This window comes from Chiloscyllium plagiosum, chromosome 48 (assembly GCF_004010195.1).
Source record: "Chiloscyllium plagiosum isolate BGI_BamShark_2017 chromosome 48, ASM401019v2, whole genome shotgun sequence".
NCBI lineage: Eukaryota > Metazoa > Chordata > Chondrichthyes > Orectolobiformes > Hemiscylliidae > Chiloscyllium > Chiloscyllium plagiosum.
Window position 1 is genome coordinate 3197094 of NC_057757.1, and position 26256 is coordinate 3223349.

A 26256-nucleotide genomic window follows, 5' to 3' on the forward strand; every position below is an offset into this window, starting at 1 on the left:
TTCGCAACTAGGTCACTGAGCGCAAAGATAAACTCACAACATGGCACAGGGGACCAGGGAAGCTTGCCAGCTCAAAGGAACATAACCAGCCCCTTCCATATTCAATTTGTGCCTCATTGACAAGTTGAACAGTAGAAGACAAATGAACAGAAGTATACAGACCTGTTTCCAGACAGTCATAAATCTCAGTGATGAGGCAGCTCCGACACCTCTTGGAGCAATGGTGGAACAAATAAATAATTTCCACTCTCACCACCTCCCCCACCCCCTCCACCCCACCATTCCCAGAGATTTCTTCCGATTCATATCGCAGCCGGAGGCAGAGAATTAATCCCAAAGAAAGGCTCATAATCTATCAGGTCCCAGTCCAAACCTTGCTACTAGGAAACTACAACTCAAACCTAATTGGAATCATTATACATTTAGCCCCGACTCTGCTGTCTACCCAGGTCATGATCTTTCGGACTCAAGGTAATTTTTCTGCACTGTTCCCTTAATTCATAGAATTCCTCCAGTGTGGAAAGAGTCATTCAGCCCATCGAGTCAACTCTAACCCTCCCACCCAAACCCACCACCCTACACTACAACCCTCCATTTCCCAAGGCTAATCCACCTAGCCTACATATCCCTGGACACTACAAGGGCAATTTAGCCTGGCCAATCCACTTGGCCTGCATAGCTTTAGACTGTGGGAGGGAACCCACACAGATACAGGGAGAATGTGCAAACTCCACACAGACAGCCCCCAAGGGGGGAATTGAACCTGAGTTCCTGGCACTGTGAAGCAGCAGTACTAACCACTGAGCCACCATGCTGCCCCACATGGCCTCTGCACACCATTTATATCTAGCAATCAGCCTATGTCATCTTGAATGCCTCAACTGAACCTGCCTTCTCATATACATTCAAGACTCTCACTGACAGACAGTAAAAGACTCATTGGGGATTCTTCATCAGCTTGAGCTAATTCAAACTTCTGCCAAGTCCAATTCTCCCACTGCACACCTGCCCTTTTACCCACTGCCTGACTGCTCAATAACCTATCTCAGTAGCAGGCCCTCAAATATTTCTTTTTGAGAACTGGTTGTGGCTCAATACTTTATTTTGGCTTTATATTGCCTCCGCAATGCCCTCAAGATCATCCCATTCTTTGCAGCGCCTACCGAGATTTGAGGGAATGGAGAGGGTAGGATGGGGGAATTGGTAGGGGGAGAGTGGGCATCAACAGAGGGTTCAGTTCAATCCCAAGGGCTTCTGCTTGGATTTTGCCTGAAACTGCAAGCTGATGAAGAATCCCCAATGAGTCTTTTACTGTCTGTCAGTGAGAGTCTTGAATGTATGTGAGAAGGCAGGTTCAGTTGAGGCATTCAAGATGACATAGGCTGATTGCTAGATATAAATGGTGTGCAGAGGCCATGTGGGGCAGCATGGTGGCTCAGTGGTTAGTACTGCTGCTTCACAGTGCCAGGAACTCAGGTTCAATTCCCCCCTTGGGGGCTGTCTGTGTGGAGTTTGCACATTCTCCCTGTATCTGTGTGGGTTCCCTCCCACAGGTTATTAACTTGTATCGCATGATATAGAACATTGTGCAATGTATTTACGATACAGAAATTCCTCTCTATTTTCAACCTAATCTGTGCTACATAAAGTTTGGTACCGCCAGCTGGTTTTGGGACTGGAGAACTTGTACTTTTGTGTCAATAAGCAATTGCCCAGTTGAGATGACCAGAAGACAGAGGAGCAGAAGTGGGCTATCAGCCCATCAAGCCCACTCTGATATTAAATGAGGATCATGGCTGATCTATTTATCCTCAGCTCCACTTTCCTGCCTTTCCCCTTGGCTCACCTTCCTGATTAAAAATACCTCTCTCTCTCAGCCTTGTATATCCTTATTGACACAGCCTCATCTTATCTTCCCTTCATTGCTCACACCTTTGAGTACAGGAGTTGGGAGGTCATGTGATGAGGTTCTACAGCACGTTGGTGAGGCCTCTTCTGGAGTACTGTGCATTAAGTTCTGGTCACCCTGGTATGGGAAGGATATTTTTGGGCTGGACAGAGTTCAGAGGATATTTACCAGGGCGTTGACGGGAATGGAGAGTTTGAGTTTTATGGATAGGCTGGGACTTCTTTCTCTGGAGCATGGGAGGTTGAGGGGTGATCTTACAGAGATTTATAAAATCATGAGGGGCATAGATAAGGTGAATGGCAGGTGTCTTTTCCCTCTGGTGGGGGTGGGGGTGGGATGGGGTTCAAGACTAGGTTACATTTCTAGGGTGAAAGGAGAAAGATTTCTTTTTTAAATGAGGGGCAATTGTTTTTAAACAGTAGTTCGTGTGTGTAATGAACATCTAGAGGAAGTGGTGAATGAGGGTACAGTTACAAGGTTTAAAATACATTTGGATACATACATGAATAGGAATGATTTGGAGGGATATGGGCCAAGCGCAGGCAGTGGGACTACCTTGGTTTGGGATTATGCTCAGCATGGACTGGTTGGACCAAAGAGGTAAAAACAATGACTGCAGATGCTGGAAACCAGATTCTGGATTAGTGGTGCTGGAAGAGCACAGCAGTTCAGGCAGCATCTGAGGACAGGCAAAATCGACGTTTCGGGCCAAAGCCCTTCATCAGGAATAAAGGCAGAGAGCCTGAAGCATGGAGAGATAAGCTAGAGGAGGGTGGGGGTGGGGAAAGAGTAGCATAGAGTACAATAGGTCAGTGGGGGAGGAGATGAAGGTGATAGGTCAGGGAGGAGAGGGTGGAGTGGATAGGTGGAAAAGGAGCTGGGCAGGTCGGACAAGTCCGGACAAGTCAAGGGGACAGTGTTGAGCTGGAGGTTAGGACATTGTTGAAGAGCTTCAGGGCAGAGGAAATGACCTGGGAGTTGCAGTGGGAGAGAGACTCCCTGAGATTCTTGTAGAGAGAGGAGGAAAACTTCAAACTTCTTCAAGGTTGGACCAAAGGGTCTGTTTCTGTGCTGTATGACTCTATGAGCTCTTTACCCAACATGCATCAAATTAGAAATTCTCACCCCATTTTCAAATGCATTCCAATTTTAACTCCTTTGCCAAGGCCTGGCCCTCAGCTCTGCCCAAGACACAACAGTCTTCACCCACTTCATTAATGACCTTCCGTCCATTGCAAGGTTATTGATGATTGCATAATGTTCAGCACCATTACTGCCTCCTCAGACACTGAAGTGTTGATGTGCAATAAATTCTGGAAACCTTTCAGGCTTGGAATAAAGAGTGACACTTGACATTCATGGCAACTAAGACCCAGGCAGTAAACATTCCCAAAAAACAGAAAGTCTTAACTATTGCCCCTTGACATTTAGTGGCATTCCCATCACTGGAGTGTTCTGGATTATTGCTTATCCATGGAAGTGGAGAGTATTTCATTAGACTTGTGCCTTGTAGATTGTGGACAATGCATTAAATAGTACCACTGTTTTTAACTATCTCCAGAATTGATTGCTGCCTAGAGTTGTTGACAACTTCACACAGAAAGTGTGGGACTGGAGTTATGTGGAGGCTCAAACTAGGCATCTTTTAAAAAATTCATTAATGGGATGTGTGTGTCGCTAGCTAGGCTGAATTTATTGCCCTGAAGAATGTGATGGCATGCTTGAACTACTTCAGTCCTCGAGCTGTAGAACCACCTGCACTGTTGTTAAAACCTAAAGCAGGGCAGAAACAGCATGATTGTTCAGAGATGGCGTAGTAGTCCAGGCAGGAGATCACTGAGAGCCATGTTAGGGAGGTTGCACAAGTGAAGTGTTAAGGCTTGAGAGTGTGTTTCATCAAACAGTGTAGAGAGAGCTTTACTGTACATCTAATCCTGTGCTGTCCCTGTCCTGGGAGTGTTTGATGGGGGACAGTATAGAGAGGGCTTGACTCTGTATCCAACTCCATTCTGTCCCAGTCCTGGGAGTGTTTGATAGGGGACAGTATAGAGGCAGCTTTACTCTGTATCTAACCCTGTGCTGTCCCTCTCCTGGGAGTGTTTGATGGGGGGACAGTGTAGATGGAGATTTACTTTGTATCTAATCCTGTGCTGTTCCAGTCCTGGGGAATGTTTGATGGGGGACAGTGTAGAGGAAGCTTTACTCTCTATCTAACCCTGTGCTGTCCCAGTCCTGGGAGTGTCTGATGGGGGACAGTACAGAGGGAGCTGTACTTTGTATCTAACCCCATGCTGAACTTGTCCTGGGAGTGTTTGATGGGGGACAATGTAGAGATAGCTTTACTCTGCAATTTTGTGCTGTCCCTGTTCTGGGGAGTGTTGGCTGACTCAGGCTAGAGGGAGCTTTGTACTCAGTATTGCATTCAGAAACATTTATTATACATTGTGCCAATATTCATCCATTCTCCAAGTATCTAATTACTGTCTGCTGGTGTCAAATGCAGAGTTCATTAGATCAGTAACCTGTTGTGAGTCTTTGATTTGACTTTGCAGAGGAAGTGGATGATGAAACATTTGTATCACTGTGAATTCAGATTGGCTGTAACGTCCTGGTGGTGTTTGTGACTTTAGATTAAGGAGTGACTCACAGAAATGAATGAGCTGCAGTTCCCTCGTATTGTAGCTTGTCTATCTCAAAGCTGACACCACACTTACTCCAATTCAACTCTTGATCTTTGTCTGGTTCGAATGTGTCTCAGTTGGAATGTATTGTTTCCAAGTTTTGCCTGTGTGCAGTCAGTCCCACTGTAGGAGTTCTTTCACTTCATATCAAAGATTCCATAGAATCTGAATTCATTGCACAGCAGGTAAATATTTGGGAGAAACTGGCATCACCATTTTCTCCCCATAGCCTTGTGTCAATCCCAAGCTAATTCCAATCCCCGTTCTATCTCCACTCCCCTGTATCAACCCTCAAACCATTCCCACTGTCCTGTGCTCTCCCCACAGCCTGAGTCAATCCCAAATTAATTACACTGCCCCACTCTATCTCCATCCCCCTGTATCAATCCTCAAACTAACCCCACTGCCCCACTCTCTCCCCATAGCCCTGGATTAATCTCCAAACTAATCCCACTAACCCATTCAGTCCCCCTTGCCCTGTGTCAATCCCACTGACCCACTGTCTCCCCACAACCCTGTATCAATCCCAAACTAATCCCACTGCCCTGCTCTAACCCTACTGTCCCCTGTATCAATTTCCAAACTAATCCTACTGCCCCGCTCTATCCCCATTGTCCTGTATCAATTCCCAAATTAATCCTATTGCCTCATTCAGTCCCTGTTCCCTAGATCAATCCCTAAATCAATCCCACTGTTACCCCCCAGCCCTGTATCAATCCCCAAACTAATCCCACTGTCCCACTCTTTCTTCATTGTCCTGTATCAATTTCCAAACTAATTCCACTGTCCCACTTTCTTCATTGTCCTGTATCAATTTCCAAACTAATCTCACTGCCCCATTCTCTCCCCATAGCTCTGTATCAATCCCAAACTACTCCCACTGCCCTGCGCTATCCCCATTGCCTTTTGTCAATCCTAAACCAATCCCACTGCCTGCTCCCTCCCCATGGCCCTGTATCAATCCCAAACTACTCCTACAGCCTTGCTCCATCCCCATGGCCCTGTGTCATTCACAAACCAATCCCACTGCCCGGTCCCTCCCTGTGGCTCTATATCAATCCCAAACTAACCCCTGCTGTCTCCTCCATATCAATTTTAAACCAATTTAAAGTTGCTACAATCCCAAAGATATTGGGTGGGGTCAATCAATCTTGAATGAGAGAGCAGTTAAATATGCAACATGGTGACCTCATCCAGATCATACCACAGTTACGGTCAGCGGCATATGGTTGCTGAACAACTCTCAACAAGTCTTGTCACATGGGTCCCCTGCTCATGAATACCGATCTGGTGAAAATTTGGTTGAAAATCTAACCATGTTGGTCACTGAAGAGCTGAAGGTGAGCCAGGAGAAGCCTAAAGGGAGAACGATTGATATATTAGACTGAGGAACATGGGCCTTTCATCTCAGAACTGAGGGCATTCAGTGGGGAAGTTTATAAAGATTAAATATTATCGGAAAGATAAATGTGGGGGATTTATTTTCAGTTAATCTGTGAGGGTAGAATAAAGGACACAAGATCTAATCAACAGTAAAGAAAATTTAACATATCTAGCAGGAAATCTTTCTCTGTCCAGAGAGAGGTGGCTCAGCAGTTAGCACTGCTGCCTCACAGCACAGGGACCCAGGTTCAATTCCACTCTCAAGCTGTGTGGAGTTTGCACATTCTCCCTGTATCTGTATGGGTTTCCTCCAGGTGCTCTGGTTTCCTCCCTCAGATCAAAGATGTGCAGGTCGGGGGGATTGGCCATGCCTAAATTGCCCAATAGCATCCAGAGATGTGCAGGCTGAGTGGGTTGGCCATAGGAAATGCAGGGATAGGGTGGGGAGATGGGTCTGGGTGTCATGATCTTTGGTGGATTGATGTGGACTCGATGGGCCAAATGGCCTGCTTCCACACTGCAGAGATTCTAGAACTAGATTGATGTTAAAAATTGGAATAAAGACACTCAATGCAGACATGCAAAGCTTAAATCCACTTGTATATTGGAATATGCAAGGCCTTTGACAATTCTGTGCTTCTTGAAATTCACTGATGCCATCAATGAGACACAAAGCAGGTCATCTTATCATGACCTCATTGCGAATTGTGCGATCTTGCTGTACACAAAATGGCAGCTGCATATATATGACAACAGTGATGTCGCTTCATGTGGGTGAAAGGTTATTGGGGTAGATGGGAATATGAGGCAATGAGATCTTATTGAATGGTGGGGCAGGCTTGAGGGGCTGAGTGGCCTACTCCTAAACCCTATGCCCATTCATTTCAGTGTGCATTGGGTTGACCTGAAAATATGAAAGCTGCTACAGAAATGCAGCATTTATGCTTGTTGTAAGCATATTTTTTACATGTAGGTGGCGCTTAATCAACACAATACAGTAGAAGGTAATTTTGAACTTGAGGACCTCACTGAAAAGAGAAGACATCTTGCCATCTGGAACTATCATCAGGACAAATGCACGAATGTCAAATTCTAGACGGTTCCAATTTATACCACAGAAGGGAGCTGATTGGTTGGCAAGTTGACTCTGATTTGCCACATTGTTGCTATGGTGAAGGCAATGTGGAGCTATAGGCTTTCGTAATTTGGCTGTTGGAAATTTGGCATCATTGGATTTGTCCTGATGAAGGCTCAACAAGAAAGTTTGGCAACATGTCTATATTTTCAACAATGTTGAAAATGCTCTTTAATATCATGATAGACCTCATCCAAAAAAAAAGGTTATCTAAGTGTGCAATGCAATCATGATCAGCTGGACCAATGGGCTGAGGAGTGACAGATTGAATTTAATTTAGATAAATGCAAGGTGTTGTATTTTGGAAAGACAAACAAGGGCAGGACTTGCTCAGTTAATGGGAGAGCCCTGGGGAAGGTTGCTTAACAGAGAGACTTAGGAGTCCAGGCACATAGTTCATTTAAAGTGGTGTCACAGTTAGATAGGGTGGTGAAGAAGGCATTTTGCATGTCTGTCTTCATTGGACAGAGCACTGAGTATATGAGTTGGGACATCATGTTATGGCTTCACAGAACATTGATGAGGCCACTGAATACTGGACCACAGTTCTGGTCACCCTACTATAGAAAGGATACTATTGAACTGGAAAGGGGGAAGAAAAGATTTGCAATGATGTTACCAGGACTGGAGGGTTTGAGTTATAAGGAGAGGCAAGATAGGCTGGGACTTTTATTTTTCCTGGACCATAGGAGGTTGAGGGGTGGACTTATAGAAGTTTATAAGTTTACTTATAGAAGTAAATCATGGGGGGGCATAGATACGGTGAATAGCAAAGCTCTTAATGTTAAGGGCATAATGTTAAGGTGAGAGGAGAAAGATTTAAAATGGAGCTGAAGGACAACTTTTTCACACAGAGAGTAATATATACTGTATGTGAAAGGAACTTCCAGAGGAAATGCTAGATGTTGGCACAGTTACAAACTTTAAAACACATTTGTCAAGTACATTAATAGGAAAGATTTAGAGGGATATGAGCCAAAGGCAGCAAATGAGACTAGTTTAGTTTGGGAAACTTCATCGGCATGGACAAGTCGGACCAAAATATCTGTTTCTGTGCTGCATGACTCTATGACTTTATTACACTTATGACATTTGGAAGGTACATGACTAGTAGAGGTTTAGAGGGATATAGGCCAAACACAGGCAAATGGGACTAGTTCAGTTTGGGATTTTGTTTGGCATGGTCGAGTAGATCTTAAGGATCTATTTCTGTGCTGTATTACTCTATGACCTTTGGACTGGCACATGAATAGGAAAGGTTCAGAGGGATATGGTACAAATGGGACTAGTTCAGTTTGAGATTCTTGGTTGGCATGGACAAGTTGGTATGAAGGGTCTGTTTCCATGCTGTATAACTCTAAGACTATATGGCATTTGAACAGGTACATGATTAAGAAAGGTTTAGAAGGATATGGCCTGGATGTAGGCAAATGGGACTAGTTTAGTTGGGAAATTGGTCAGCATGGAAGGGATGGACTGAGAGGTGTTTCCATGCTGTGTGAATCTGGATAAAATTGAGTTCTTTTGTTCTGTCATAACTTTCTGAGGCTTTTTGTGTCAGATTCCAGGGAAGTGGAGTGCGCTGGTCCACCAGAGGTCAAAGGTATTCCACTCTTCACCCTGACCGAAGAGAGCTTTAAGGCATGCCACTTCTCGTTGACCCTGGATGACTATCTCTTCATTGCCTTTGTTGGCTTCATTGTGTCCATTGCATCAGTCGCCACAAACTTCCTTCTGGGAATTACTGCCAACTGCTGCCATCGCTGGAACAAGGCAAATGAAGAGGAAGAGATGTGACAACTCCCTCCCCAACTTTGGTGGACGAACCAATCGCAAAGCTGCAAGGTTTGACCGGTATTTTGGCTCCTTACATTCAGCCCATGCGAGGAAAGAGTGAGGGAGGAGAAATGGGGATGAGATCATGACGAAGACAACATGTCTTGTCAAGGGAAGAGCTTGGCGTTCACGAAGAAACCCACTTTTCCTTTTATATTCTTTCTGTCTCCGGTAGTGAGAGGCAACCAAGGAAGATACAGATTTGATTCCACCAGCCATGACCCTCTGAGCAAGGCTAGTGAGGAAAAAAGGGCATTTTTCGGTGCCGTTGTACCGAACGATTTGGAGAAGCTGAATTTGCTCTGAGACTCGAAAGCTACTTCTATGGGAGTCTTTGATGACATTGGAGAGGATGATCTTGAAAAGAGAATTCAAGTTTCTTGATGTTATAGCCATCGGAACTGGAGAGTTAAGCCTTATTCTTTATGCTGTTTGTACGATTGAAGATCAGAGTTGACTCCAAATCATTCAACTGTAATCATCACCTCAGTTGTCAAGCAATGGAGGATGCAGTTGAATCTACTCATTTACTAAGTTTTAACTGAGATTGTAATGGTGGAAAGTGACTGAGACTTTGCAACTTTGAAATTCAGATGAGAAGGAAAACTTTGAAATGTTCATTCACTTTTACAATCCGATGTGAGGAAGATCCGATTGAAGATGATCTGATAAATGAAGACCAGAACTCTAAGCACTGTTTGAAGAAAAATAAAGCTTAAAAAGAAACAAACAAGTTCTTCATTTGTCCTTAATGCTGAGAGGGAGAGGACAGACAGAGTTCAATTCCAGCCTAATTGGTATCAATCTAATTGGCCTTTGGAACTTAGTTGAGTATTCAATGGACAAGAAGCAAAGGACTGTGATTGCAAATAGTTTTGACATGTTTCTCAGCTAGGGTCAAATGTAATTACCTCCAATTACTTAGCGCAGAACCAGGCCATTTGGCCCAACAGGCCAGTGCTGATGTGTCAAGCCTCCTCCCAGTCCCTACTTCATCTCACCTTAGCAACATAACAGATGGTGAGGAAATGTACTGTGCTGTATGGGAGGCTTTCAAAGGTATGCACATCTTGCACATAGCTAACTGTGGGCGATTCAGCGCTTGCTATATATATTTCACAATAGTCCTAAACTGAATTTGAACTTTGTGAAACTGACGGAAGGAAAAGGCAATTTGTCAATATCATTATCTTCAAATAAATGTTTGGGGAGCCTTGATGAGCAAGGATATGACAATATTAAGACCAATTTTAACAGGATATATCTTGGTGATGCAAACTGTGCAGGCATCTGCTCATTAAAAGCTGACTAGGTCTGACAGTTCCTGATAAACACCTGATTTATGAGTGTGGATACAAAATACAGAGAGCTTCATATCCGTTGGGCTATTTAAAGACAGAAGCAAAATGAGATTGAGAGGCTGCCTTCCCCTCCAAAAAAAATAAATCGGGTAAGGACAATGTTGGCAGGCCTGCCTCAGGAATTCTAACCAGCCTGAGAATGTGTGTGTGTGTGTGTGTGAGAGAGAAAGAGAGATAGAGAGAAGGCTGGTTAATATGTCCACTATGGAACCAGGTCACTCAGCATCCTGGAGCAATTTGCCTTTAGGTAGCAGCAGTTTTTATGAGGAGAATGTTCCCTAGCCAATTCATGGGGAGGGGGCATTTGTCAGGTGAAGAATCGCATGCAAGCAAGTTTGGGGCGGTAGCAGAGGTGAACAAAGGAGTAACTTTTAAGCAGCATCTTACCAGAGCAGAGAGAGAGATGGCAATGCTGAGAGAGGGAATTCTTTCGGACTCCAGGCAGCTGAAAGGACGGGTGCCCCAAAGGTGTGACTAAAATTGGGGCTATTTCGGCAGTCAAAATTGTAGTTTACTCTCCTGATCAGTTATACGCTCGGCAGACCTCTGACGTCTTCAAGTAAGGCTGGAATTTATTGTGTGACTTCTGATGCCCAAATCATGGAAAGGATTAAGAGCCACCCTAAGGTGACCTTCCTTTGAAGGTTGTTAGAAAACTATTCAGTGTTTGCAGCAATTTCTGGTGGTGATATCAAGGTTCCAGATTTATTGGACTGTGTCCAGTAGCAGAATCAGGACTCGTGCCCTGTAGGTGCCATCAGTTCAGCCCAGCCTTATCCACACGTAATAATTTGTTGCTTGAAAACTATACCGTAGTTTATCGAAAGGCCTCTCATTGCTCTTTGACCTCATTCAGTTTATCTATCTAAATGGCCTTTGAGCCATTTATACTATTTAAACACCCTTTCACTCCCATTCAGATGATTTGCCTTTGCTTTTATATTCATTCTTGGGATGTGTGCATTGCTGGCTGGGCCAGCATTTATTGCATGTACCTAAATATCCTTGAGAAGGTGATGGTGGGGGGGGAGTGGATGTGGTGGAAATGTGTTGCTGGAGAAGCGCAGCAGGTCAGGCAGCATCTAGGGAACAGGAGAATCGACGTTTCGGGCATTAGCCCTTCTTCAGGAAGGATGTGGTGCCAATCAAGTGGGGCTGCTTTGACCTGAATGGTGCTGACCTTCTTGAGTCTTGTTAGAGCTTGAATACCATTTGACCCTGTTTCTCCTCAGAACATTCTGACCCCAGTTATCTGTCTAGATGTCCTTCGACCCCCATTAGTTTTATTTTCTTCCCTGGCAACAGATTGCTTAACACTCAAATCTACAAGGAATGTCGCAATATGAGGAACATGAGGCCATTCAGACCCATTGTGCATATGGCCATTTTGCAGCTCAACTCCTGTAGCCTCACCTTTCCCATACAATTCATGCATCTGTGCTCTCCACCCTCTACCCCACCATTGCTTGTATTTTAAAATCTGGCTACATCCGAAGACATTTTAACCCTCTAGGGAAAGGAATAATTTCCAAGGAGTGGAGGAATGCATGATGGAAGAAGAAAACAATAAACTGAGGAAACCTATGAAGAAGGGGTGAAATTAGGGAAGACAACTGGGATTGAGAATGCTAGTGCAGTTGGGGAAGTGAGGTAAGCATTTCAGGTCCTTTTCCAGCCTCATGTCACCTTGACTTGAAACTACATTGGCTGTCGGTCCCTTCAAAATCCTGGGACTTCCTTCCAAATGGCACTGTGTGGGTGTTCCCTACACTACACAAACTGCAGTTGTTCAAGAATAGGCCTCTCCACCTCCTCAAGCAGCAATTAGACTTGGACACAAATTCTGGTCTGGCCCACCATGCCCCTCATCCCAAACAATAGCTTTCAAAAGACACTTCACTTGAACCCATTTTCTTGTCAATTTCTATTTTGGTTTGATGTTGAATTTTTCTTTACAGTCCTTGGAACTCAAAAAGCAGCAACGTCCCAGAAACAAGCCATGTTTATGAGATCCTTGGCTAAATAGCGGATGGTTCGGACACTGAGGATTTTCTTTTTCCTTTCAAAGAATCCTACAGTATGGAAAGAGGCCATTTGGCCCAACAAGTCCACACAAACTCTCTGAAGAGCGTCCCACCTTATCCCCATAACCTCACATTTCCCATGGCTAATCCACCTAGCCTGCACATCATGGGGTGATTTAGCGTGGCCAATCCACCCTAACCTGCACATCTTTGGGTTGTGTGAGGAAATCAGAGCACCCGGAGGAAATCAGAGCACCCAGAGGAAACCCACACTGACTGCAAACTCCACACAATCGCCTGAGGTTGGAATTGAACCTGGATCCATGGTGTCGTGAGGCAGGAGTGCTAACCACTAAGCTACTGTGCTGCCCTCGGACTCCAGGAATTGAGGGACACAGGAATGGGCAGGATCAGTGACCATCTTATGGAATTGCAAACCACCTTGAGGGACCAAATGGCCTATCCTTTATCCTATTTCTGGTACCCACAACTGCTCTTTAAAAAAAAACAATTTTTTTGGGATATGAGGATTGATTGCAAAGCCAATTCATGTAGCATGGGAGAGAGGGGTTGGGTGGGTGAGTGTGGAGGTAGGCAAGGAAAAGGCTGAATTCTGGAATCAATTTGGGGAAAAGTAGGGTAAATGCCAACAGGTTATTAGCCATTCAGACTTACCCCACAACTCCCTCTCCCTTAGAAACATAAAATCCCTACAGTGCTGAAGCAGGCCATTCGGCCCATTGAGTCCACACCAACCCTCCGAATAGTATCCCACCCTATCCCTGTAACCCCAGACTTCCCATGGCTAGCTCACCTATCCCTGGACACTACAAGGCAATTTAGAGTCATAGAGATGTACAGCGTGGAAACAGACCAACTAGTCCATGCCGACCAGATAGCCTAAATTTATCTAGTCCCATTTGCCAGCACATGGCCCATTACCCTCTAAACCCTACCTATTCATGTACCCATCCAGATGCCTTTATGATTTTATAAAGCACTAATAAAGTCACCACCAGCCTTTGACGCTCCAAGGAAAACAGCATCAGCCTACTCAGCCTCTCCCTATAGCTCAAACCCTTCAACCCTGGCAAAATCCTTGTAAATCTTTTCTGAACCATTTCAAGTTTCACACCATCCTTCCAATAGGAGGGAGACCAGAATTTCTCACTATATTCCAAAAGTGGCCTAACCAATGTCCTGCACAGCCACAACATGTTCCCAACTCCTCTACTCAATGCTCTTACCATTAAAGGAAAGCATACTAAATGCTTTCTTCATTATCCTATCTACTTGAGACTTACTTTCAAGGAACTATGAACCTGCATTCCAAGATCTCTTTGTTTAGCAACACTGCCCAGGACCTTACTATTATTGTATAATTCCTGCCCTGATTTGCCTTTCCAAAATGCAGTACCTCACATTTATCTAAATTAAACTCCATCAGCCACTCCACCCATTGGTCCATCTGATCAAGATCCTACTGTATTCTGAGGTAACCTTCTTTGCTATCCAATTGCCAATCCACCCTAACCTGCACATCTTTGGACTGTGGAAAGAATCCTGAGCACCTGGGGGAAACCCACACAGGCACGGGGAGAATGTGCAAACTCCAGGCTGGAATCGAACCAGGATTCCTTGTATCGTGAGGCAGAAGTACTAATCACTGAACCACTTTCTTCTCACCCAAATGTTCTGGAGTGCAACGGGTGAAATGCGATTGTGAAACCTTGAAGGGCAGGAGCACTACAGGAGATGCTACAATCAGCATCAGCGCCATCGCAACCTCTGAAGCAGGTCTATTAGTGCCCGGACTCCAGCCTGGTTATCCTGCTGTCTGACATTTCACATGGTGAGATGTCCTCACTGGGATTTTTCCCTAAGCCATTGCCTCCTCCTTGAGTGCAGGCAATTAGCATCTCCATAGGAGCATCCTGAAAGCTGTTTGTTCTCAGTTCTTTTAAAAACTATTTTTCCCTCCTTAATGTACCAAGGCCTCCCTCCACTGCTCCCCGCAAACCCTCCCCTCCCCCCACCACCCCACACTGGCAGCGAAACTGTGGGAGAAAGGCTTTTCAAATTTGTAGATTAGCTTTTCCTGCCTGCGCTCGAAAAAGAAGTAATTGAATTTGCACTTTGATATTTTTACACTGTGTACACATTGTATGGTAGCATTTATAGAATAATATGGCACAGAAACAGATCCTTCAGTCCAACTCGTCCAAACTGACCAGATGTCCTAAATTAATCTAGTCCCATCTGCCAGCATTTGGACCACATTCCTCTGAACCCTTCTTATTCATGTACCCATCAAGATGTCTTTTAAATGTTATAATAGTACCAGCCCCCACCATTACTTCTGGCAGCTCATTGCATACATGCACCACCCACTGCTTGGAAAAGGTTACCCTTTTTAAATTTTTCCCCTTTCACCTTAAGCCTATAACCTCTACATTTGGACTCCCCTACCCTTGAGTCAAGGCCCTGGCTATTCGCCTAATCCATATCCCTCATGATTTTATAAACTTCTAGAAGGTTACCCCTCAGCCTCCAATGCTCCAGGGAAAATAGCTCCTATTCAGCCTCTCCGGCTAATTCATACCCTCCAATTGTGGCAACATCCTTGTAAGTTTTTCTTGCACCCACTCAAGTTAAACAATATTTTGTCTATAGCAGGAAGACCAGAATTGAATACAGTATTGTAAAAGTGCCCTAGCCAATGTAGTCACAACATGACATCCCAACTTCTACACTCACTGCCTGAACAGACAGGACCATGGATTTGTTTGGAGGCTGGAGGAGGCCATTTGGGCTGCTGTGTCTGTACCGGCTGTCTGAGTGTAAGCATCAAACTCCTACCTTTCTTCCCGTTACCATTGCAGCATTGCATTCTAACACAAATTAATATTCAGTGGGCTCTTGGTCGAACGATCATATGATGTCTGAGGGAGGATACTGGAAGTCTGGGAGAAGCACACAGCTCTGAACGCGACATCTCCTGAATTCGGGCAAATTTTACAAAATATCGTTCCCTCCTTGACATCGCCATCCAATTCTTTCTGCATGAAACAACTCCCAGAAAACATCAAATGCACCTTCGTTCCGGCTGAATTTAACTTTGTTTCTCCCTCATTTGCAACTTTAGATGGTTTCCTTACCTGCTATTTTAGAGGACTGTCACAATACTAAAGGAGGCTTTTCAGTCCATTCTATCCCTGCTGGCATCTGAACAGGCAATTCATAAAAGTGAATCCTAGTGTTGTTGATAGACCTAGAGATGTAGGTACAGAGTTCCTTGAAAGGGGCATCACAGGTCGACAGGCTGTTGAAGAAAACTTTTGGAACACTTGTTTTCATCGGTCAGAGAATTGAGTATAGGATTTGGGATATAATGTTACAGCTGTACAAGACATTGGTAAGGCCACATTTGGAGTACTGCATACAATTCTGGTCACCTTGCTATAGGAAGGACATTATTAAACTGGAAAGAGTGCAGAAAATATTTACCAGGATGTTACCAAAACTGGAGGAATTCAGGTATAAGGACAGGCTGGATAGGGCCAGGATCTTGTTTCATTCTGGAGCAGAGGAGGTTGAGGGGTCCCTGGTGCTGTGAGGCAGCAGTGCTAACCACTGAGCCACCATACCACCCATGTCTCACTCCTTCTTCATCTGCCCCAAAATATCCTTCTACTCTTCTGCCCTCATATGTTGAGCTAGTATTGCTGTTATTCATCTCAACTGATGCCTCTGGTAGTGGATTCCAAGTGCTCACTACCCTTTGGGGATTAGTGATTGGCAAACATATGGTTCCTCCATTCTGGGCTTACCCATATTGTCTCTTTGTCAACCTTATCAAACCCTCCCATGTTCCTAAGACCTCAAATGGTCACCTCTTAGCCTCTCTTCAAAATGAAAAGACCCTCCAGCCTGTTCAGATCTTCCTAATTATGATTTTACAGTTCAGGTAGAGAACAGAGTTATAGAGTCATACAACACAGAAACAGAAGCTTCGGTCCAAACTGTCCATGCTGAACATAATCCCAAACTAAAGTAGTCCCATTGCCTGCACTTGTCCCATATCCCTCCAACCCTTCCTATTCATGTATATATCCAAATGTCTTTTAAATATTGTAACTGCACCGCCATTCACCAATTCCTCACCACACGAACCATTGTTTAAACAATTGCCCCATATTTAAAAAAAAATCTTTCTTTCACCCTAAAAATGTGACCTAGTCTTGAAAATCCCCACCCGAGGGAAAAGACACCTGTCATTCACCTTATCTATGCCCCACGTAATTTTATAAATATCTGTAAGATCACCCCTCAACCTCCTGTGCTCCAGTGAAAGAAGTCCCAGCCTATCCATAAAACTCAAATTCTCCATTCCTGGCAACATGGAACATAGAAAAGTACAGCACACAACAGGCCCTTTGGCCCACGATGTTGTGCCGAGATTTAATCCTAATGTAAAATATAGTAACTTAACCTACGCTTCCCTCAACTCACTGCTATCCATGTGCATATCCAGCAGTCACTTTAACGTCCCCAATGATTCTGCAACATCACGGTAAATCTCTTCTGAACTCTGTCTAGCATAATAATAACTTTTCTATAACAGGATGACCAGAATTTAGTGCATAGTACTCTAGAAGAAGCCTCATCATCCTGTAGAACCTCAACACACGACGTCCCAACTCCTGTACTCAAAAGGTCTGAACAATGAAGGGAAAATGAGATGAGGCTGGATCAATAAGGATATACAAGGCTGAGAGAGACAGATTTTTTTTAATCAGGAAGGGGAGTTAAGGGGAAAGACAGGAAAGTGGAGCTGAGGATTAGTAGATCAGCCATGATCATCATATCAGAGTGGATTCGATGGGCTGAATGGCCCACTTCTGCTCCTCTGTCTTCTGGTCATCTCAACTGTGCAATTGTTTATTGACATGAAAGTACAAATACTCCTGTCCCAAAACAAACCGAAGGTACCAAACTTCATGTAGCACAGATTAGATTGAAAATAGGAGAATTTCTGTATCATAAATACATTGCACAATGTTCTATATCATGTGATATACATTAATAATCTAGCTTCAGAGTTTCATATGTGTTTAGATGGCATGATTATTGGCACAACTTCATTCAAGGGATGGAAACACTGAATGAACTCTGCTTCCTCCTAATCCGTATGTCAGTCAATAAATTGGTGATTCCCGGTTTTATTTCAGGGGTCTCCAAATCTGTGAACAATGGCAAAGCACGCAGTCTCCTGGGTGAGCCAGTATAATTTCTTCAGCCACTGCAGTGAGTGGAGGCTAGCTGAATGATGTTACATAAAGCGCGTGATTTCCAAATCTCTTCAAGACGTGATGGGCAGGGAAGAAATTACTCAATCATTGCTGTCCTGACTGAGACTAGATTTGTGATGCTCAATGCACTCTTTTCAAGACCCATACATCAATGCAGCTGTCAATATATATCAGCTGGTCCCAGGGATATGCTTTCCGGTGACAGACCCCCGCCTGATCCTGCTAAAACAAGTCAATGTGATTCACTCACAAAATACTAATAACTCGTTCAGGATCTGCAAGTGTAGAGTGCAACATCTTTACAAATGTCTATGCACTTAAAGCCCCATTGTGTCTTTGAATAGGCTCTATCCATGGGTGATAGAAGGTCTGCAATATTTGGGGCAGAGCTATCCACAAAGTCATTGTTCTATTCAGTTACAGTTGCTTTTGACATAGATCACTAGCACCAACCCCTCTCTGTCCAACAGACCATCCCTTTCATTTGGAAAGTTAGCCAAATACATTTCAGATTTTTGTTTTCAGTGTATAAACATTGGCATCATCTTGTGGGTCTTTTTCACGCTGCCATTTCCATGTAATTAACTTGTAAATAAATCTCATGGTTTTTGCCTGAAAATAATGTGCGTGATGTTGCCACCAGATGTAAACCAGATAGGGGCAGATGTTATGGCCTTTGCTGAGGAGTCCCACTGAGGCCAGTCTTCATCAAGAGAATTCACACCACACTATTCTCATTCCCATCACTGTATGAGATGATGAAGTTTCTCCTGATTTCCCCATCGGGATTCTTGGTGACAATGTTACAAAGATGGCCTTTGGATCTTCTCTTCCTTACTGTAGGACACATCTCTGCATTCAGTCAATTCCAAACTGGGGCTTTCTAACCTTTTCAAACGGGTGGGAGCACATTTTAGTTTATTTCTCACTCGATGGGGGGCAGGAGGGAAGGAGAGGTGGTGTGCAAATTTCACACATCCCCCTCTATCCCTCCCCCCCCCCCCCCCCCCCTTAGAATTGGTGGCCCAATCCTCACTTCCCATTCTACCCAACATGAACTAACTCTTCTGTTCTAGTCCCCCAGCATCTTTGAAGATTTTGTTTAAAACAATCAAAAACAGCCGGGGAATTGGCAGTGTCCTTACCTCTGAGCCAGGAGACCTGAGTTCAAGACCCACCTAATCAAGGAGGTGCATAATAGCATTTCTGAACAGGTTGATTAGAAAATAAAAAGGTGCATTAGGAGATCTTTCAGTCCTCGAATTGCTCCTCTCCATCTGGATCATACCCCGTTCCAATTTAAAGCCCTTTCGTCAAGCAATTGATGTTGAGGCATTTTAGACAGCAAGGTGGTGCTGATTGGTTCGATGATCGTTGACATGGGAGATGCAACAAGAGCAGTTAACTGTCAATCTTCACTCACAGTTGGTAAGCAGATTCTGATTTGTCATGGTGCTGCCAAGGGCATGCAGCAGAGGGCTTTCAGAAAAGGTGCACCGTATGCTTATATTTAGCTTCCTGCACGCGCAAATGCATCACTCTACAAACCTAGCTGATTTGACATTTGTTTCTGTTGTAAACCTTAGCAGAGTCTGGATTGTTTAATAAATGATACACAATCACAGATTCACATCAAATGTGGAACCTTCTTCAAGTCTGTTTCTTGTGTTGCAGCTCTGATGAGTACAAGATAAAAAGCTTCTTGTCTCCTTTTTATGACAAATTCTGTACTAACGAGCATTTAATTTTGTTATTAACACATCACCATCAATTCTTTCCCGTTCCATTTCTTCTCATGGCTGATCATCCAATTCAGTTCCACGTTCCTGCTTTCTCCTCCATGCCCTTTCATCCCTTTAGCCCTACGAACTACTGTATATTCTCAAAGTAAAATCTGAAAAATTTGATTTTTATGTAAGGTTACATTTATGGGGTTGACCACTACATGGATACTACTTCTGAGGGAATGAAATTCACGCTACTGTCCAAAATACCGTATCCTGAGCAAAAGCCTTCCTTCTGCCGATTTCTGATTACAAACTGGCAAAACTGTAATATCTTACCTTCTAGCTCAGCAGGCAGCTTTTCTGCGAGCTTAGTTCTCTGCCGAAGTGTTAAGTTATGCCTTCTGATGTGTTGTGGTCTCTGCTGAGCAGTACTATTGAAGCCTGCCTTCATCGAAGGAATTCACAGCACGCTGTTCCTGTCTGGATACTATCCCATTCTGTTCACTTCAGTTCAGAGGAGAGTAGACCTGCACTCTTCAGAACAGCATAGAAACAGGCCATACGGCCCAACTAATTCATCCCATCTAATTCTACCTTCCTAACCCTCGACTCGTTTCACCCTCACGTGCCAGTCGGTTTTCCCAGAAAACGCATACAGACGTTTTCCTTCCATCACTTCCGTGGGAACCTTGTGAACCATCCAGACCTTGCCTTAAAATCTGAAATTCCATCCTTCTTTCATTCGTTTCATGCTTGGATTCAGATGGCTTCACAACTAACATTTTCCATTTTAATGATTTTCAAGGATCCACTCTAACTTTTTTCTCCAACTGTGGCCGCTTGAGAGGTTTATCTCTGTTGGCACACTTGTGTTTTAGTATTTTCTGAAGTTGGTTCGATATCAGTCTTCAGCCTAACCATTAACCTCAACTAGGTATAGGACTGTATTCCATGAATGCTACGGGGAACCTGAGCTCAGCTGAACTGCAGACAAACGGAGGTTGTCACCTGATTCTGACTTGATGCAGCTTGAACTTTTGTCAAATTGGTATGAATTATACATAAAAACATACACAATAGCACAAAAACATTAATTTCCTGATCATAACACTTATGTACAGGATAATACCTTGACTCACAAATGTTGATCTGTTATCCATGAAGAACTAGGGTTGACTTTTACAAAGGATATGTGGAAAATTCCAGACTTTTTGGCCAAAAATAGGGTTGACTTTTACATGAGATCGACTTTTACTGGAGTATACACTATATATCTACTTAAGAGTCATGGAGTCATAGAGATGTACAGCATGGAAACAGACACTTTGGTCCAACTCGTCCATGCCAACCAGACATCCCAACCCAATCTAGTCTCACCTGCCAGCACCTGGCCCATATCCCACCAAACCCTTCCTAATCAAATACCCATCCAGATGCCTTTTAAATGTTGCAATTGTACCAGCCTCCACCACTTCCTCTGGCAGCTCATTCCATACATGTACCACCCTCTGCGTGAAAAATTTGCCCCTTAGGTCTCTTTTATCCAAAACAATGCAATAGCATATAAAACAGCAATTGCTGCTCCAGGAATTCGAGGAAATCACCTCCAACACCTAAAATACCTCTTTAAAAAAAAAGGAACAGCTGTTACAGCCAGAAGTTTTTCCCGTCCTCCATCTTGCTTCTTAGAACATAGAACATAGAACAATACAGCACAGAACAGGCCCTTCGGCCCACGATGTTGTGCCGAACTTCTAACCTAGATTAAGTACCCATCCATGTACCTATCCAAATGCCGCTTAAAGGTCGCCAATGATTCCGACTCCACCACTCCCACGGGCAGCGCATTCCATGCCCCCACCACTCTCTGGGTAAAGAACCCACCCCTGACATCTCCCCTATACCTTCCACCCTTCACCTTAAATTTATGTCCCCTTGTAACACTCTGTTGTACCTGGGGAAAAAGTTTCTGACTGTCTACTCTATCTATTCCTCTGATCATCTTATAAACCCCTATCAAGTCACCCCTCATCCTTCGCCGTTCCAACGAGAAAAGGCCGAGAACTCTCAACCTATCCTCGTACGACTTCCTCTCCATTCCAGGCAACATCCTGGTAAATCTTCTCTGCACCCTCTCCAAAGCTTCCACATCTTTCCTAAAGTGAGGCGACCAGAACTCCACACAGTACTCCAAATGTGGCCTAAACAAAGTCCTGTACAGTTGCAACATCAATTCACGACTCTTGAATTCAATCCCTCTGCTAATGAACGATAATACTCCATAGGCCTTCTTACAAACTCTATCCACCTGAGTGGCAACCTTCAAAGATCTATGTACATAGACCCCAAGATCCCTCTGTTCCTCCACCTGACTAAGAACCCTACCATTAACCCTGAATTCCGCATTCTTATTTGTTCTTCCAAAATGGACAACCTCACACATGGCAGGGTTGAACTCCATCTGCCACTCCTCAGCCCAGCTCTGCATCATATCTAAGTCCCTCTGCAGCCGACAACAGCCCTCCTCACTGTCCACAACTCCACCTATCTTCGTATCATCTGCAAATTTACTGACCCACCCTTCGACTCCCTCATCTAAGTCATTAATAAAAATTACAAACAGCAGAGGACCCAAAACTGATCCCTGCGGAACTCCACTTGTAACTGGGCTCCAGGCTGAATATTTACCATCTACCACCACTCTCTGACTTCGACCGGTTAGCCAGTTTTCGATCCAATTGGCCAAATTTCCCTCTATCCCATGCCTCCTGACTTTCCGCATAAGATCCTGACTTTCCGCATAAGAAAGCATTCCCTCACACAGTGAGGGAATGCTGTCGTTTTTTGTGCACAGCACGTTCCCACATGGGGAGGGAATGCTGTAGTAGTTTGTGCACAGCATGATCCCACAGTGAGGGAATGGTGTAGTAGCTTGTAGAAAGGAGCAGATATGTTGGCAAATCACAGAGAGGTGTGAGAGGAATAGGGTTATATTATTGGGGAATTTCAACTTCTCTAGCATGAACTGGGATTGCCTTTGTGTGAATGGTAGAAATTTTAAAGTCCATCCAGGAGAGCTTTTGGTGCCAGTACATAGGTAGTCCCCCTAAACGTGGGCAGTGCTGGACTCAATCCTTAGTAATGAAGCCGGTCAAATGGTTGAAGAGTCAGTGGGTGAGCATTTTGGAGATAGTGAACATAACTCCGTAAGTTTCATTAATTATTATGGAAAAGAGTAACGGTCATCCCCATCTCCATTATACTCACCACTTGACAAATCCGTACATGGCACGATGGCTCCTCAAAAACTGGGAGAGGAACCAAGGACCAAGGACGCTGGTTCTGTGCTGAGGCTCACCCACAACTTGAAAAGCAGGACAAGCTCTACAAAACTGCATCACATCCCTATCCAATCATTCAATGTTTTGGTCTCAATCACTTTGTGTGGCAGAGAATTCCACAGGCTCCCCACTCTCTGGGTGAAGACATTCCTCCTCATCTCAGTCCTACCCGGTCTCCTTTCGACTGTGACTCCCTGGTTCTGGACTCTCTGGTCATCGGGAACATCCTTCATCCGTTTACCCCTGTCTCCTCCTGTTAGAATATTATGGGTTTCTATGAGATTCCCTCTTCATTCTTCGAAACTCCAGCAAATATAATCCTAACCGATCTCAATCTCTCTCTTCATTCACCTGTCCTGCCATCCCAGGAATCATCTGGTATACCTTTCATTTCACTCTCTCTATAGACAGAGATATCTTCCTCAGATAAAGAGGCCACAACTACACACAGTATTCCAGGTGAGGTCTCACCAAAGCCCTGTACAATTCCAACAATATATGCCTGTTACTGTATCGATAATATAATGATAGCCCCTTCAGAAACTGCTTTGCTGACACCAAAGCATTTGGGGATGTCCTGAAGTCATAACAGGTGTTGAAAGGAACATGACATTTAAACATTAATCTTCTCCTTTCAGTCCTCTGCTAAGGAACAGGAGCCAAAGTTTTATCCAGTGAGTGTTACCAGTGGCCTAATTGCTAAAAGGTATCCCTGTGGTCCCTTAGCCTTGGCCAGGTCAACAGTCTTTCTTCAGCTTGTCATTAAAGATCCTCTGGGATCTCAAGAGGAGCTTATTAATTAGAGTTTGGGAATGCCAGGATATCAATAACTCACTTTAACTTCTCATTAGAGGTTTGAGCAAACGTTACCAAGTAACAAAGGCCTGTCAATTAATTACCGCTCATATTAATGAGAAAATCAAATGCGGATTGCCTCTGGAAATAGTGACCCACTGGCGATTGCACAACCCATACACACAACTAATCCGGTGCTGATACACAATAAAATGTGTTCGGGTTGAGTAATGGCATTTACACAGATGAAAACCTCATCCCTTTTTAAAAAAAAATGATGTTGGGGGGTGGGTGTTTCCCATGAGCCTCTCAGATCATGCAGACCAGATATCCTTTATAGATCTCGTCCCATTTGCCAGGATTTGGCCCACATCCATCTAAAACCCTTTGTATACATATATCCATCTGAATGCCTTTAAAATGTTGTATTCATACCAGCTTCTACCACTTCCTCTGGCAGCTTACTCCATGCATGCGCCACCCTCGGCGTGAAAAAGGTGCCCCTTAGATCCCTTTTAAAGTGCTCCCCTCTCACTTTCAACCTATACCATCTAGGTTTGCACTTCCCTTTCGCCAGGGAAGACACCTTGTCTATTTATCTAACCATGCCCCTCATGATTTTATAAACCTTATAAGGTCACCCCTCAGTCTCCTACACTTCCGGGAAAACAGCCCTGGTCTATTCAGCCCCTCCCTATAGCTCAAAACCTCCAACTCTGGCTATTTCCTTGTAAATCTTTTCTGTACCTTTCCAAGTTTCACAGCATCCTTCCTGCAGCAGGAGGATCAGAATAGCCCATATTATTACAAAAGTAGCCAAACCACTATCCTCTACAACCACAACATGACCACCCAACTCTTATACTCAATGTACTGACCAATTAAGGCCAGCATACTAAATGCCTTCTTCATTATCCAGCCTACCTGAGGCTCCACATTCGAGGAATTATGAACCTGCACTCCAAGGTCTCTTTGCTCAGCAACACTCCCCGGGACCTTAACGTTAAGTGTAAGTCCTGCTCTGAAACTCCATCTGCCACTTCTCAGCCCATTAGCCTATCTGATCGAAAACCCACAGTTGTCGAAGGTAACCTTCTTCGCTGTCCACTACACCACGGATTTTGGTGTCATCTGCAAACTTAATAACCATACTTCCTATGTTCACATGCAAATCATTTATATAAATGATGAAACACAGTGGACTCAGCACTGATCCTTGAGGCACACTGGTCAGTCCTCCATTCTGAAAAGCAATCCTCCGTCACCACATACTGTGTTCTACCTTTGGACCAGCTTTTTATCCTAATGGCTTGTTCTCCCTGTATTACATGTGATTCAACATTGTTAACCAGTCGACCATGAGTAATCTTGTCAAAAGCGTTATTTTGTCCACACAGATCACATCCACTGCTCTGCCCTCATCAATCCTCTTCATTAGTTCTTCAGAAAACTCAATCAAGTTAGTGAGACAATTTCCCAGACACAGTCATGTTGACTTTCCCCAATCAGGCCTTGCCTTTCTAAGTACATGTAAATCCTTTCCCTCAGGATTCCCTCTAACAGCTTGCCCACCACCGATGTCAGGCTCACCCGGTCTATAGTTCCCTGGCTTTTAGAGGTTTATAAAATTATAAAGGGCATGGATAGAGTGCATAGCAAAGTCTTTTTCCCAGGGTTGGGGAGGTCAAATCTACAGGGCAGAGGTTTGAGGTGAGAGGGGAAAGATTTAAAATGGATCTGCATTTCTCATGCAGAGGGTGGTGCGTGGATGGAATGAGCTGCGAAACAAAGTGGTGGAGGCTGGTACAATTACAACATTTGAGGCATCTGGATGGGTACATGAATAGGAAGGATTTGGAGGGGTAAGGGCCAAATGCTGGCAAACTGGACTAGATCAATGTCTGGTCAGCATGGATAAGTTGGACCGAAGGGTCTGTTTTTCTGCTGTACATCTCTGACTCATGACATTTCGATGGTACATGAATAGAAAATGCTTAGAGGGATATGGGCCAAAATCAGACAAACATGACTAGTTTAGTTTGGCACTATTGTCAGCAGGGACTGGATAGACCAAAGGGTCTGTTTCCATACTGCGGGACTCTAAGAATGGTTGGACAGACAAAGGACTGGCTAAAAAGGTGATTAGCTATTAATGGCGACTGTGGCTAAAAATCAATTGCGTAGTAGCAAACTGTGTGAAAACAAGGCCTACTGTGTGGGGTTTGGGACGTGGGAGAGCTCAAGTCCTCAACTTATTGAACTCTCAGAATATAGACATAAACAGAAGTTGCTGGAAAAGCTCAGCAGGTCTGGCAGCATCTGGCAAGAGAAATCTGAGCTAACGTTTCGGGTCCTGTGACCCTTCCTCATAGAACAGTACAGCACAGGAACTGCTCTTTGACCCACTATGTTGTGCTGAACATGACGCCAAATTAAACTAATTTCTTCTGCCTGCCCTTGGTCCATATCCCCCCATTCCTTGCATGTTCATGTGCTGATCTAAAAGTTCCTTAAACACCCCGATCATGTCTGCCTCCATCACCACGCCTGGCTGCATGATCCAGACTCCTCCCACACTCTAGGAGAAAGTGAGGACTGCACCAACCAACCCAACCACCCCGTGGCTCAACACTTCAACTTCCCCTCCCACTCCAACAAGGACATGCAGGTCCTTGGACTCCTCCATCGCCAGACCATAGCAACACAACGGCTGGAGGAACAGCGCCTCATCTTCCGCCTAGGAACCCTCCAA

The 26256-nt window shown here is 44.3% G+C and overlaps 1 protein-coding gene across 3 annotated transcripts in view; it reads left to right on the forward strand.

Annotated features, from left to right (window-relative positions):
• LOC122544322 (leucine-rich repeat-containing protein 55-like) overlaps positions 1–19192 on the forward strand; it is a 30008-nt gene extending 10816 nt beyond the window's left edge. For 2 of the 3 annotated variants that reach the window (XM_043683490.1, XM_043683489.1), the window contains one exon: positions 8670–11275. In XM_043683490.1, the coding sequence (XP_043539425.1) occupies positions 8670–8905 (236 nt within the window). In that variant the 3' untranslated portion in view covers positions 8906–11275. Of the gene's footprint in view, positions 1–8669; positions 11276–17560 lie in introns of those variants that run through there. The other variant, XM_043683491.1, reaches the window with a different exon arrangement.
• Positions 19193–26256: the final 7064 nt, after the last annotated feature.